This window comes from Zosterops lateralis, assembly GCF_965231275.1.
Source record: "Zosterops lateralis genome assembly, chromosome: 1".
Lineage (NCBI taxonomy): Eukaryota > Metazoa > Chordata > Aves > Passeriformes > Zosteropidae > Zosterops > Zosterops lateralis.
The window spans coordinates 21,731,910-21,748,176 of NC_139762.1; the positions used below are offsets into that span (position 1 = coordinate 21,731,910).

General features: G+C 37.8%; 1 protein-coding gene across 2 annotated transcripts in view; it reads left to right on the top strand.

Annotated features, from left to right (window-relative positions):
* CUBN (cubilin) overlaps window positions 1-16,267 on the top strand; it is a 139,964-nt gene that overhangs the window by 22,022 nt on the left and 101,675 nt on the right. For both annotated transcript variants that reach the window (XM_083877487.1, XM_083877488.1), the window contains 6 exons: window positions 2,487-2,643; window positions 3,423-3,601; window positions 4,099-4,261; window positions 4,510-4,726; window positions 5,721-5,851; window positions 13,663-13,849. In XM_083877487.1, coding sequence (XP_083733613.1) covers window positions 2,487-2,643; window positions 3,423-3,601; window positions 4,099-4,261; window positions 4,510-4,726; window positions 5,721-5,851; window positions 13,663-13,849 — 1,034 coding nt within the window. The remainder of the gene's footprint in view (window positions 1-2,486; window positions 2,644-3,422; window positions 3,602-4,098; window positions 4,262-4,509; window positions 4,727-5,720; window positions 5,852-13,662; window positions 13,850-16,267) is intronic.

Genomic DNA, 16,267 nt, shown 5'->3' on the forward strand with positions numbered 1-16,267 from the left:
AGTCAGTGGTTGATTAGTGAAGGTGCCACCACAGCTGAAGCAGGCAGGAGACATCCCTGTGGCCCCAGAGCGGGTCTAGCACTGCCAGCCATGCAGCTCAGTGGCAGCAGAGGTTTGGGTTTGTCTTTAATCTCCTCTTGACCAGTGAGGAACAGGCCCCTGTGAGCTTTATGCTGTTGGTCTATTTTTAAAAGATGTTATTGTGTTGACATCGTTCCTTCTCTCCTGTAATTCAAAGACCTGGGTTGGAATGAAATGTAATTAGTTTCTGAAACGAGAGGGGAAGTGTGTTTAATGAAAACAGACAGCTTTTGTTTGTTTGGCCTGCTACTCCTCTTGCCTAATTGCTGGCAAAATAGCAGCTAAATTCACAGCAGCCAGAGAAACAAAACCATTTCTGTTGAACACCATCGGTTTGTATTAGTTCAGCAAGGCATTTACCTCACTGTTTGCTGATCAGTCACAAGCCCTTCAGTTTCCATGTGCTTCTGCCCTCCTCTTCTGCCTGCCCTCTTACTCTGTGGCTCAGCCCAGAGCAGAGAAATTGGACTGACATTTTCTGGCTGGGACAGTCACTAAAAACTAAGTACTGTGCTCTGTTATTAAGGCCTGATTTTTTCACATGTGCTTTTGTAAAATACTGTCCCACTGGTTCATCTAGGGAGATAACTTTTGGGTTTTGAGTTACTTTAAAAGTCACTCTCCAACGACCCTTTTGTCACTTTGAAATGGTGCAGATTATTCCATTCCCCAGATATACCAGGAAATCTGTAGACTTTCCACAGGGATCAGACACAGCTCACAGCAGTTGTCCAGGGAGGGATGTTTAGTTTCTGGCTAAGGAAGGCAACTGCAATAAGAAAATAGAGACAATAAAGCTTATTTGAGAAATTTGTGACATGATGGTGCAGAGGTAAGATGCTAGCCAAGACAGTTCCTTTTCCATGCCATCCTTCTAACTGGCAATAGAAGACATTACTCACATACATGGCTTAGAGAACCTCTTATTTTTATCACTACTCACTGGACTATATAAACAAAAAATGTAAGGAAAATCAGCTCAAGAAAAATATGTAAATTCCTGTGAATTACCATTTTGGAAGTTTTCACTGCTTTCCAAAGATTTACTAAATATTTTAGCACAAATTCTTATGTCAGCTACTCTACTGCAAATCCAGAATAATTCTGTCACCTTAAATTCAAATTCCAGGGAAACTGAAAATATCTGTTAGTCAGAAAGCCATCTCACCAGCTTTAAACTGCAAAGCTGGACAAGCAGGCTAACCACTGCCTGTTCACCAGGCTCATAAGGGTTCCTTACCTTCTTTCCCAGCCCATGAATGAATAATGCTGAGGAAGAAAGAACTGGTAATGAGAGAGGACCTGGAAGCTGGATGTTCCTAGTTTGCTAGTGAATTCACTGGAATGATTTTTTGGCTTTGACAGTATATAGATGTATTTAAAAGCAGTTCCATCTACATTAACTATGACCACTTTTACAGCAGAAAAAAAAGCATTTTTTTGAGGAGGAGGTTCTTCGGGACAAAAATTGCTTTTTTTTTTTTGCTTGGGAAGAGAGCAGAGGACCTGTCTCTTGGACCTCAGGTTGTTGTTGCCCACTTGAAATGAGATGGGCACCTCAGAGATATACCAGGGTTCTGCCTGGATTCCTTGATGTAGCTATTCTTACTCATGGAATATGGATTCAGGGCCTGAAGTTTTGAGGTACAAATACCTCTTTCCCATCTACTCCCCTTGATAATGAGCATTTATAATCAACTTTAGGGAAAAAATACAAGATACATTTCTCCTTTGATTAGCAAATTGTTTGAGGTCAGTAGAAAGGCAGTGCAGAAGATAGAAGCTGGATTTCCTGATATAGCCTCATTGCCATTATCATGCATTGAACCCTTCAGAAAAAGGAGTGAAAAGATGTCAGTGTTCCTCTTTGCTGCTTTAGGGACTTGGAGTTGCATTTCCTGCAACTGTCTGCCTGCATTGATGTATGGGTGTGATGGGACAGATGCTTGTTCTGGAGAAGTGCCATTGAAAACTTCATGGCCAGAGAAAGAAAATCAAAAGTACCTTTTTTATCCCCAGCAGATTTTAGTGCTGGGAAAAAATTCACAGCTATCATTGGTCAGCACTCTACCTGTCTCTTTCATACTAAAGGTGTCACTTTTGGAAACATAGGCCCAAATAGTGCTGAAACGGTGGTTCATAGAAAAGATAATTTCATTCTGATGTCCTGTGACAGAAGCATGTGTTAGTGTCTTCTGTGCAGATCATCTGATTGTTTCTTTTAGCTCTCATAAGTCCTGTGCTTGTTCCAGGTACTGTGATGGCTCTTTGCCCCTCCTATGAATATGTAAAACAGTTATTCCTTTTGTTATGTAGCAGCTCTTGGGAGATTATAGTTTTATCTGTATATCAGATCCCAGCACTTTTATGATCTAACACTTTTCTTTCCTCTTTTTGATGACTAGGTTCGAGACGGTGACAGTGAGATGTATCCTCTTATTATAAAAATTTGTCATAATACACTCATGTCTCCAATCACTTCTACCAGCAATAGTCTCTGGATCAAATTCAAGTCTGATGCTTCTGTGCAAAGAACTAGCTTCAGGGCTGCTTATCAAGTTGGTAAGAGGAACTGGTCATTTGCACAGTGAACTTATGTGTAATTTGGACATTTTCAGTAATTTCCATGCTATATTATTCATATAATAGGTTAAACACAAACTTCCAAAGAAAGGAAAGAACAGAACTGAGTCAATCTGTTTATTTAAAAGATATCTGCAGTAGGTTTGCTGTAGGCACTCCTAGCATGCTTGGAAATGTGTCCTTTGTTGCTTCTGACCATGAAATTACCTCAGATGGTTAGAGCATGGTACTAATAACAGCAAAGTTGTGAGTTTGATCCTCATATGGGCCATTCATTTAAGAGTTGGACCTGATGATCCTTGTGGGTCCCTTCCAGTGCAGATTATTCTGATATCATATTAATGATTCTGTGATATGGTTTATCAATGATTTATCACTTGATACTGACATACCAAAGATGTTTTAGCTTCAATTCTGCCTAAATCTTTTTACTTTAATTTTGCCTCTCATTAAGTTCTTAACCACCAACAAGCCTATCTGTGTCTGTGAAACAAATGTGTCAAATCCATTAGTTTTCACAGTTTGATCTTCTGTACAAGTATGTTTATGCTATATCTATAGTAATTTGTTCTTTTAAATATGTTGTGAATACTACTTGAGTGATTTGTAGAAACTGCTATAATAAGATAGTTTAGTTTTTAGGGTTGGTTTTCTTCTAATTTCATAGAGTTATTTGATATATACTTGATACATCAACCTTATGATACATTCCTTGAAATCATTCATTACAAGTACTGAGTCTTGGTGTCTCTTGGCAGCCTGTGGAGGTTCCTTGTCTGGAGCAGGCACAATCCATTCACCTTATTACCCCAGGGCATCCCCTCACCCGAAGACCTGTGAGTGGATTATCTCCCAGCCAGCTACCAAAGTGGTGATTCTAAACTTTACCGACTTTGACATTCGAAATGCAACCACTTGTGAGTCAGACTACATCGAGGTAAAGAACAATACACATTTACTATGAACAGTAGATGTGCATCTGCAAGTTCCTTCTAGTACTAATCTCCTCCAAAGCAGAAGTTCTTGACAGGCAAGCACTCCTTCCAGCAGTCACAAAAGCTTTTCCAGGTTCATAATGGGATCCCAAAACTTTTCTTGGTTCTCCAAAGATGTTATGACTGTTTTGATAATCAGAGGAAAGTATCAGGTATCAGGTTTCTTTAAACAGGTAGGCCTGATTTGGGAGGTTTATGTGCTATTTACTGCTGAGGGTGTAAGATTTCATCTTTTTTCCATCTGACATGCTTTGTGTGGGACAGTGTTTCTCTGATAGGCATAAGGTTGTATTTTATGTGCCTGTAGTAGAAACCACACTGAAGAAAGAGTAGGGTTGACTAAGGATCTCTTTTATATAGTTCTTATGAATTACTTTATGCTTAATACTTGAATGTAATAAAAATTTCTATATGATATTTTGAATACACTTTTCTTCAGGTCAGAGATGGCAACAATGGAGACTCTCCTCTTTTGGGGAAATACTGTGGTACAGCTGTACCCTCTAGAGTGCAATCCACAAGGAACAATCTCTATATTAAATTCAGAGCTTCCTCACTTACCAACCTTGGCTTCAGAGCTCAGTACTGGCCATTGGATACAGGTAAGAACTGTTTTGCTGTTTTCTGTGTAGAGTGTTGAGACTTTCCAAATTTTCCTGCAAACTGAAAACAATTGGCAATCAAGTTTTATGATGGTATAATGGGAGATGTATTCTGAATCAGTTATTGTGTAGTATGCATCAAAGAAGAAAGACTGTGAAATTCCAGAAAGAAAAGTAACCAATTTTGTAAGTGTCTAACTCTTTTTTTATAAACGTTTAATTTAACCAGATGTTTTAAATCTATGTAGTATGTGGAGAGACTTTCACTGGACCATCAGGAACCATTACAAGTCCTGGCTATCCAGATGTGTACCCACATGGGATTAACTGTACCTGGATTATCAACGTTCAGCCTGGCTACCTTGTCCGCCTGACATTCACTTCATTTAACTTGGCATTTGATTATGGTTGCAGAAAGGATTATCTTGAAATATATGACAACTTCACTATGCAAAAATTGGGAAGGTAAATATGTCCATTTCCCTACAGACCTGTATTACTGTGGAGTGAACACTGTAGGTCTTGACATTCAATTTGCTTTCTTAAGTTTTGTGTATAGATTATTTTCTCTTCATCACAGAAACAGTAATTGCAATTTCTCTGCTAGGATAGCAAAGGCAGCTTGCTTTCCTTGACCATGGAATGAAAAGCACATTTAATAAATAATGTATTGAGAGAAATTAAGTGGTATCAAAACGATAGCTCTTTCAAGGGCAGGTTTCAATAGCTGGCTTTGTCCAGCTCCATTAAAAATTTGATTTATGGAAAATAAATTGAAAAGCATTCATATATTTCTGCCCAGAAAAGGCATGATTTTAAAAACTTGCAGAAGTGAAAGACAGATTACTTAAAAGGCTGTACATTTTGATCTCTGCAAAAACTAGACCACAACCTCCATTTTATGGGATTTCATTTTCACTTTTTCCTGATTTTATCTTAGGGAAGATTATTTTCTTCTATTCCATTTCTCCAATCAGTGTATGCATGAGGTTTTCTTGCTGCCCTGGAATTCAAGAACATTTGAATTACTTGGGAACAATATCCAGCTGCAGCTATATACTGTAAAATAGTTGGCTGACATGGCAGGTTTTTTGTAAAATAAGAAGCAAATTACTCTCATAATGAAGAACATTTTGCAATCTTGGTGTTTGGCCAGCCAGTCTGACTCTTACAAAAGAACAGAGTATGTTGTAGGTACAGGACAGTATAAATTCAATAAGAATTTGACAACTTGATTAAGTCAGTTTCTTCTCTGATTTTGCCAAGCTTTAGATTGGTACCCTTGTACATGTAGTAAGCTATTCATCCCATGATACAGGGTATATGCCTGGGATCTGTATTATCCAAAGGAGAGAATTGTGTAGATATTCAAACTTCACAGGAAAGCTGAATTCTCTTCCAGTGATACAGATGCTTTATAAAGTACTGCTATTTGATTTGGGGTATCTTTTTGCTGCAGGTACTGTGGAAGATCAATTCCACCATCTCTCACTAGTGGTGGCAATATGATGACATTGTCCTTCATGACAGATCACAGCATTGCAACTGAAGGCTTCTCAGCTAATTATATCTCCCTGGATGCATCCAAAGGTAATATGTCCGTCTGTTCATTATGCAAATTAAATGTTTTCAGCTGTCATTGTAAATAACCACTACAAGAAACAGACACATTATTTTCTGTGTTGCCAGAAGACTTCCTGGTGCCTCTTCTACTCCTTATTCATTCTGCTTTATTCAAAAGCTTTTCACTCCCTAGGAAAGCGGAAAGCAATCTCTGTAAGCCGCACTGTTGCTTTCTTTAAAACGTCAGTAAGAGCTGACATGGCAGAACTTCATGAATTATTTAGGAAAAGTATTTTCTGAATTTTCTTTGTGCATTCTGAGCTGCGTATGTGTGATCTAGGAAACTTACTGATCATGGACAACTCACTTGAATGGGAGACTCTTGGGTGCTATAAAAAATTTATTTAGTCTTTGTAAGGTTCAATATTGATGGTAGGTAGAAAAAGGTCAATAAGGATGGCATTTGATAGAGCAGCAAAATAATCTGAAAGCACAAGTGATTTTTTTTATTATAACACAGTGCAACATTTCTGTCTCCACCAGAGCTCAAGGCTCCTGTTATGCATTAAATCCCTTCTTTAAATATTTTCTAAAGGGCCAAGACTTAGATCAGTGAGGTAAAAGAAGAATGACTGCTCGTTCTCTCCACTCTCTTCTCTTTTGGACATTAGGAGGAATTTTTTCACAGAAAGGGTGGTGAAACATTAGAATGGACTGCCCAGGGAGATGGTGGAGTCACCATCCCTGGATGTGTTTAAGAAACAACTGGACACAGCACTTAGTGCTATGGAAGGTAGAGGGACAGGGTCTGCCTAGCAGAACTAAACCACAGAAGAGGCAGAGTGGCACAAGGGGAAAAAAAGTAAAAATGAGAATATGTTTGTAGCTGGGATGTTTCTTATCCATCACTAACCAGTTTCTATTTGGTTTTTGTGTGTGAGTGCAGACTACAAGGGATTTGTTAGATGAATACCAGAAGTTCATAGTACTCATCTATACAGTCATAAAATACCAATGGCTATTCATTTTGTGCTCTTAGTTTCTTTAATTTTCTTAATTCCTGAATTTATTCAACCTGCCTAAAAGCAGCAAATTTTCCAATTCCTAACTGCTTTATTAGTGACATCTTGGTAAAATTGGCTATTATTTCATCTCTGAATCATGTATATAAGTGAGACCAGTACAGATTTTGCTACTGTGGTTTTATTCACTACCAGATAGCTTACAAATCTAAAGAAACTATTTCCTCAGCTGTCTTCATTTGTATTCAAGTTATCTGGCATTGAAACCAAAAAGCTAGTAGAAACAATTAAGATTTAATGAGAACTATTTCAAGGAGGAAATTTCTATTTCTTAGAAAGTAATATGCAAAAAGCCCAAGATCTATTTTTAAAAATCTTTCCAGGAAAACTCTGTAGTTTGAAATCTGAATTCTTACTAGTGAGAAAGACTACTATCCTTATAAAATCTTTTTTGATCCTTTGTTTGCAACTGCAAACTAAACTTTCTGTAAATATCATTGTTGCTTTTTAATGTGATATTGTTTCCTTTTAACTCACCTCAGATTACTGTTTCACGGGTGGATTGATTCCTTCCTAAATATACTTGTAGCAACTTTTCTCAGAGTCCATCATGATCAAAGTACTCTTTACTCAACATTAATCTGTATTTCTGTGTCTGTTGTAACCATATCTGTTTCTGTGGGTCTGTTAGTCATGTCAGTGCTGTCCAGTTTCACAGTTCTGCCTCCTCTCTTCTGCATTCCCCTCCCTTACCACTACCATGGTGATTAGCTTTTCTCATCTTTCATCCAAAGCACTGCAATATGTGTCATGTGGAGCTCCAACTGCATCAGTGCTATCCCTGGAATATTTTCAAAAAATGCCTTAAAATCTGCTGTCTCTTCAATGCTTTTAACAACTATATAATATGTTTATATGAAATGAGTGCTATGTAATATCTTAATCCAATCTCTATATAACACCTAGGATTTTCTTTTCCCATAATGAACACAAATTTCTTTACTATTCTTCAGCCAATCTGCACTAACTCTCAATTTATTCTCACTCTTGGAATGATGTCTAGAATAAATGCTTTTTAATTTCAGCCACTACAGCTCGTATATAAATATGGCAAAGTGGGAGATAGCTACTGAAACTGAGAGTTATAAACTTACAGAGAGGCTGTAACTATGACTTGGGTTTTTTTTACAAAGGTTTGTTTCTTTTGGTCCAGTACAAGCATACCAGTACCATAAAGTTTTCATAAATACCAGAGAGCTAAAATTCTTTTTTTTTTTTTTTAAGAATAAAGTGTTTTGAAACTTCTGTGGCCTGAGAGAAGGCAAATACATATGTGTATGTGGATTTTGCTGTGAGAAGGAATTCCTCACTTCCCTACAATCATACAGAGTTTGGTTTTCCCACTGTGAGATGTTCAGGTCTGATCTTCATCTCATGTATATCCAGTTACACTAAGGTAGCAAATTGCTAAGCATAACAATGTCTGAGAGATATACTAAAACTATGATTTTTTTTTTCTTCTTTACATCTGCTGCTAATTTAGATATTTTTTTTTCTGCTAAAGAAAATATGGCTCTAACAATGTCTCTTGTGCAATAAGAATTCTTCCTATTTTTCTGCTGTGTTTTCTTAGCCACCTAGAGCATAACCAGTATCAGAACTTGTCAAAGATGTTCTGGTTCATATTACACATTTCAATAGTCTTTTGTCTGGAGTTATTTCAGAGAGAATGAGCTATTGAAAACATGGACAAGATTGTCCCCTCCCCTGCCAAATAAATTTGAGTTAAAAAAAGAAGGATATGTAGGAGTGATTTTTTTTTATTTTAATGCAAAACGAAACTGATTTTCTTCTCCATGCATCTTGGTAAACAATGTTTTTGTTAGCAAGGCTTATCTGTGATATATTAAATACTTGAAAAGTAGCCTGACAAGAATAAAAAAGCAAAGCTATATTTTCTGTCAAAAAGAAAAAAAAAAAATCGAGTGCCACAAGATGCAGCCATGGCCCATAAAGTGCAAACAATTGTTTTAGCATTCTGCCAGCTAGTAGCTCTGAATAGGTTATGTAGCAGCAATACAGATAGAAATCCTTCAGTCAGACATGCCCACATGGTACTCATTTTAAAATGTGTATCACCCACTTCAACTATAGGTACCTTGGATTCATAGTTCTTTGCCATCTTTCTCTCATTTAAAAGGGAAAGTCCCATGGAATGCAATGCAATATTCTGATTTGTTTCAAAGAGTCCAGGTCTCAACTACCAAATAGGTGAATGTCACTAAAGCCATATAAGTGTTATGGTAAATTTTAGGATTGTCTTCTATCAATTTTGGCTGACCACATCACAACCCATGAAAAATATCCAAAAACCTTTGAAAGAGTTTAGTCTTTCCTGGAACTTTTGTGCAGGGTTTTGATAGATGCAGGCCACAATTTTCCCATAGGAATAGTACTGGAGTCAGTGCTATTATTTTTTTTCCATCATTTTTTTCTCAAATAAGTGGGAATTCATCTGTTTAACTTTTAATCGGGGTTTTGGCACAGTGTTTGGCTGGTTTGCTGGTTGGTTTTCTGTTTGTTTGAGTTTTTAAAAATTTGCTTATTTCTTTAGAGATGCTTCATTTCAGTCTTTCGGCTGGGAAAAGTTAATCATAACAAGGCCAAAGCTTTTAGCAGATTGCCTTCCTTATAGACCTTTTATTCCTGGTCTTTCTCTGGCTTGGTGAAAGATAATTTTCCTCTTTATCATCCTGAAGTGTGAATATTATTTATCAGGATGGGTAATTGCAAGGGTGCAGTGTTTCTCTGGGGGCTTTCGCCTGCGCTTCCTGGCTAGGCGTCACATAAAGGTACAGTCCTGTATTCTGGAATGCAGTTCCGATCCTGTGGGTCCTTGCCTCAGCGGAAGTATGAACAATGCAAGAAATAAAGAGATGGAACTCCAGTGGGGAACTTCAACTGGGTTTTATTAAATCCACACGACTTCCTTTCACCCAGGAGTCAGCCTGCCAAAGCCCACTGAACCCACTGGTTTTCACATTAAATATGGGGGAGTAGGAGGATACAGCTTGGAACCAATCCAGAATGGGAAGGGAGTGATCCCAAACCTAAGTGACAACCCATGGAACAAATCAAGGAACAAAGGGGGAAGGAGAACCGACACCTGCCAATCACTGGACAGCTTCACTAGAACTTTCTGGGCTTCGGAGTGAGGCCTCAAAATGACAGGACTCAGGTGTCACATAAATGATGATTGATTAATAACGACAACTGGGGTAAACTATAATGGAGTAAAATATGGGGTACATGGGAAAAACCATTGTGAAAGAGTATAAAACAAACAGATGCATATAGAAAACTAGTATAACCCCAAAACACAGCACTACAAGTAATCTGGTTTTAAATAGCTTAATTGTGGATTATATGGTAGTTACAATGACTCTTTGGAGAAGCCAGAGTTTGAGAAGGATGAAGAAAGAGAAAAACATCTGTGAATCCATGAACTTAAAAGTGCACCTGAAAGTGTAGTATAGATTTCTGTGTCATCTTCCTTGGTAGCTGAGTACAAGTTGAGATCTTCATTCCCATCTTTTTGACTGAACCCAGTAATTATTAGGAGTATGATGCCTGGCTTTGGTCTTCAGCCTAACGAGCAATGATGAGAATGGAAAGTAATGCCTGACAAATAGGTGTGTGCAGATATGTACAGAGAATGGTTGAATGAAGTTGACCTAAGACAGAAAATAAAGCTGATGTCCTGTATGTGTCTTGGGCATCCGCTGAGCTCACCCCAAGTCTCAGGGAAAAGACTCAACTGTCTGGCACCTGACAACTTGTTAGGCTGCTGTAACTTGGCAGTGTTTGATCAGGGTGTTAGTCTGCCTATAAAAGCCAAAATATGTGAGTACAACTCCACAGTATGTGTGGTTAGGTGTAAATCAGCAGAAGGCAGACAGAGATCCTTTTTGAATTATTTTACCCAGTATTTTGAGGGAGTTTGGCTCTAACATGCTACAAAAGACCTTTGTGTGCCTCCTTGGTAAAAATCAAGCCTGTTAGCATTTGCCAGCAGCAGTAACAGAAGGCCTTGAAGTGCAGATGTGCTTTCACACTGCCTGTGGAGAGGCATATATTTCATGTGATAGTTTCTTGGTTTTTTTTCCTAAACATGCATGGTACTACCTAAAGAGTGAATAGTTAGGGATCCCAGTTTTCCTTTGGTACAGTGAGATTGAAAGAAAAATTCCATGTTGCATACTGCACTATTGCTTGATTTTCGTTTTACTGGGATTGTGGGAACTGATTGGTTTATCTTTAGGACAAAAAACATGGATATAATTTTCTACGTTATGCATGATTGCACAAGTGAGTAGTCAAAAAGCCAGACAAAAGCTGTCATTTTTCTCTGCTATTGGCTATTACAGTGGATTACTGCCATTTATGGCTTTTCAGAAAAGCTAACACATTCAATACTAAAATCAGAAGGCAGATTGAATAGCTTTCAAAACCTCATACTCTGGGCAAAGCAAGATGTGTGATTGTCCTCAACAATTGCCTCTTTCTGTTTTTCATGAGCTGTAGTAAGTGTCTTCCAACTGAACTGAATTAATGTTTTTTTTCCAGGCATATAATAATTACGTATACTGCATTCTGAACTTTGGCAAAGGAATCAAAGTACTTTTTTCCCTGCTAACTTTGCTAAGTGTTCACTGGAGGGTCTGTTATTGCCCAAGCACACCCCCAAATGTTGTTAGTGGGGTGAGTGCTAAAGGGGAGTGCCAGCTCTCCTGCTGAAAGTAGAACACCATGAATTAATCCAGTTACCAGAAAACAGTTGGCTGTCAAAAAACATGGGTTCATCTATGCTTTTCTAAATCCTCATAGCAGCTAGCATACTCCATCTATACTTGGATTTATTTCACTGTAGCCAGAAGTCTAACATTTATAAGGCAGTCACTGTTCCATCTTCTGTATTTATTCTCCCTTAGCTCATAAAGAAGATTGTTAACTGAAATATAAAGCAGTACAGAGCATCCAGTTTAAAACAGCACACTTGGGATAAGTTTCTGTCTGGGCTCCTCCCAGGAAGAAAAGCTTTGGTGAGGAAGGGAACCTGGACAATACCGTGGAAATTGTTATTAAAAGGGTGGATTAAAAAAAAAAATGGCTTCTGTAGTGCTGATTTTACTGCAAGGGTTCTTATCTAGTACACCAGTTTTAATATTCTATGGGTTGAAAGCTGGTATTCTTTGTCTCAGCCTCTGAGAGAGTAAGTAGTGGCAGTATTGCAAGAGCTTTAATCATTAAGTATGCACATCTATAATTTAATCATTAAGTCAGACATCTAACCCTCCAAAAGCAGGAGGAAATAATTAGTTAAAAATAAGTAACCTAATAAATATACACACGTTTTCTTTTTAATCTTTTACTGCTTTTTCTGTAGTGGTCTGTCAGAAAAACTTGGGTCACATTTCTAAGTCAGATTTTTAACCCTTCAGTCAGCATTCTCAAGAAAACCTATGACTTGAGGATCTGGGGTTTGATGATAAACCCTACATATCACAAAACTCCATGGGAGCTGGCAGCACAGCCAGGGCATTATAAGGATTTACAAAGCAGCACAAGGCTCTTTTGGTGACCAAGACTAACCTGTTTGTTACAAGCTTACATTAAAGCATATCTGTGATGGAGCACAAAAATTACTAAAATTCTAGATAAAGACTGCCATAGATAATGATTTTAGGTAAACTAGTGTATGAAGCTTTTTTGATTCATCAATACAAAGCACAAGCCAATAGCAGAAAATTATTGACCTTTTTCTGTGTCCTGTTTCTCTGTTCTCCCCATGATGAATTAGGAACATGAGTCTGGGAGCTAGCTTTGGGAGTATTTATCCCACAGAAAATGTTTGGAACAAAGGCCTTCCAGGTGATCCAGAATGCAAAAAAAACACTATTAAAATGCACCATTAAAAGCAAAAGTGTTTTAGCAGTTACAGTGGCTATTCCTGGTCCTTATCTCTGTGCTTTAAAATAAGCTTATTTAGCTTATTTTTAATTATTGCTTAGGTTTTACTTCAGTGTTAGTCCACACTATTTTCTTTTTCCCACTCATACATTGCTCACAAAAAAAAAAAAAAAAAAAAAAAAAAAAAAAAAAAAAAAAAAAAAAAAAGTTCACTTAAATATAAGACCTTAGGTCTTGTATTTAAGACACTCTTCTGTCCTCAAATTCTAATGATTATACCACTTTCTTACTTATTGTCATTTATGGCCCAGAAAATGGGAAAAGAAATTTAGGTATCAATTCTAGATATAAATTTTAGATATGAATTCTTATATAAATATATATCCCCTCCAAGAAGTTTGACCATGGGGAATGCTTGAAAACAATGTAGCTTCTCCTCATAGATAGAAACTATATTTAGTTTCCATCATCACTGCTTTTCAGAAATTCAGGAATCCTACCTTTCATGTTCAGCAGGTCATCCCTTTCAGTTTCCTATCTGCTTGCTTGGGCTTTTGGACAAAGCCATCTAGGCAGCTGAAACTGCTTTTATGTTGCCTATTTATTACAGACACAGTGTTCTGGTAAAAGCTGAACAAATCAATTCAAATGTAAGAAATCCCATGAAACAGCTGAATTCTGGTTTTAGTTTATACTGTTGGCATTCAGCAGTAAGATGTGTCCAGGAAGAGTTATAATGCACAGGAACACAGGATGTTTGCTCCTCTGCCTGTTGGAAATAGAAATTTCCTGTTAATTTAGCAGACATATGACATTAATTCATCTTTGTTTCTTTTATTTTTAAAGTTTGCTCGCATAACTACAGTTCCGAAACTGGTGTGCTAACATCTCCAAACTACCCCGATAACTACCCTGTCCGGACGGAGTGCATTTACACCATCACAGTGGGAATGAACAGACAGATTGTGCTGAACTTCACCGACTTCACCTTGGAAGGGAATAAACGCTGCACACAGGATTATGTAGAAATCAGGCAAGGCTAATTATTTCTCTTATCCTTAGTACTGATTACCATTTTCCAAACCCTCTTAAGCATGTTCAGAGTCTTTAGTTTTAACTATATGCCTTGCTGTCAATGTAGGAAAAGGACTTACTAGAGAGCTTTAAAGGCTACCTTTTCCTCCTCTCATCCTGCTCTGTTGTCAGCTTTCCCACTTGATAAATTTCAGTTCTGAGAGCAAGTGGACTGTGTTCCCATGCACTGCATTTGGGTTGTTGTAGAAACAAAATGTTTCATTGTCTGTTTTGTGACATATTCTCCATGATATTTGAAAAGTCGTGGCAGTCAGGTGAAGTTCCAGGTGACTGGAAAAGGGGAAACATTGTACCCATTCTTAAAAAGGGTAGAAAAAAGGACCCTGGGAACTATTTACCTGTATGCCTCCCCTCTGTGCCTGGGAATATCATGGAACACATCCTCCTAGAAGCTCTGCTAAGGCACACGGAAGACAGGGAGATGGCTGGAGACAGCCAGCATGACTTCACCAAGGGCATTCTTGACAAACCCAGTGACCTTCTTTGAGGTTCATCAGTGGATGAGTGAACAGTTACAGATGTCATCTGTGTGGGCTTCTGTAAAGCTTTTAACACAGTCCTCCACAACATTCTTCTCACTAAATTGGAGAGAGAAGCCCCATGAAGACAATTAGAGAGCTAGAGCACTCTCATATGAAGACAGGCTGAGACAGTTTGGATTGTTCAGATGAAATTTTTTACAATGAGGGTAGTAAGGCACTGGAACAGGTTGCCCACAGAAGTAGCTGATGCCCTGTCCCTGGAAATGTTCAAGGTCAGGCTGGATGAGATTCTGAGAAACTTGATCTATTTGAAGATGTCCCTGTTCCTTGCAGAGTTGGGTGGCATAGATGACCCTTAAATGCCCCTTCCAACCCAAACTATTCTATATTCTATATTCTATATTCTATATTCTATATTCTATATTCTATATTCTATATTGTCTTAGACAGCAGCTACTCTAGGAGGTAACAAGGGGAACATGTAAATAATCTCCTATATTTTTCTATACTGGCATCACCATTAAACTTAGGATACTAACCTAGTGATTTCTAGGAAATTGTGCAGGACAGAGACAAATAGAAGAAAACAATATTTGCAGGAAGGATACCTACTTAAAGTACAGCAGCACCAAGCACATATCCTTTCTGCTTGTGTGGCTGCAGATGGATTTGCACTTTGCTGTGTTGGTGCAGCCATTCCTGTCCTCATGAGCCAGCTCTCTGGGTGAACCATATCTGAAGAGTGCAGTGTGTTTTTTTTCCAGTCTGAGCATGCTAAGAGTTTCCATTACCTCACTGGGCACCATGATAAATCTCATCCTGAACGTTATACCCAATATTCTATATGGGTTATTCCTTGGTAAATAGTATCTTCTTTTTAAAACAAAACAAAAGTCTGCTTGCTGAAGTCGCAGTATTGAGATTCTGAATTCCATCTGGATTAGCTGGGTTTTTCAGCTGTACATACCAACTAGAGAAAGGTGTGAAAACCTGCAAAGCTTTCTCATTATTTTCTAAGTAAAGGTTTTCAGGTTTTTTTTTCTTTTTAGAAAAACAATCTGAGATTAAATTTAATCAACTTTATTTTAACAATTAACACTTTAATTTGGGGTGATCCAAATTATAAATGGGATGATTTTTTTTCACTTTTTCACCTTAGGAACTGAAAACATTTATTTATTGCATAAATCTAACTCTGTTTTCACTGTGAAGAGTTCAGCAGCATTAAACAAGTTTTAAGATATGGACAGAACCTTCTAAGTGCAACTCAGCACATTGCTGCTGCCATAACTGGATTTACAGAATGTCTCTTCAAACCTGATAATGTTAAATAGAGTAGCTACACAAGTCTTAGGTGAAGTGCCACTCTCGTTTCTTGTCCTGAGGTGTCTTTGATAAATTGCATTCAGTCAACTACGGAAATTGTTCATCTGACCACAGCTGCAGAGGCCAAGACACAAGTGAGGGGAGATTCTGGCACACATCTTCAACTGCCAGTAACATGAGACAGCAGCAAGCAGTTTAAGCTGAGAGAATGACAAGAAAACAGCATAGCAAAGGCTAAATAGAATTTTTTCTCAAAAGTAGCTGTAAACCTGTGAATATGCAATTGAAAGTATTACTGTCCACTTAAAAAGCATCACAGCAAGATCACACCCATACACAGATTACACATTATGTATTATTGTCCTACTGACCTGTAGGTTGTTTGTAATATGAAAGTGCTTAAAGACAAGGTCAGGAAGTGATTAATAAGCAGGTTGTCTATTCCCATAAGGCATGTGCAGGAGACAAAACAGAACATTAGCTGTGAATCCTGATTACAATATTAAAAAATGTTACTGCAAATATTACTCAATTTAAAAACAGGAAAA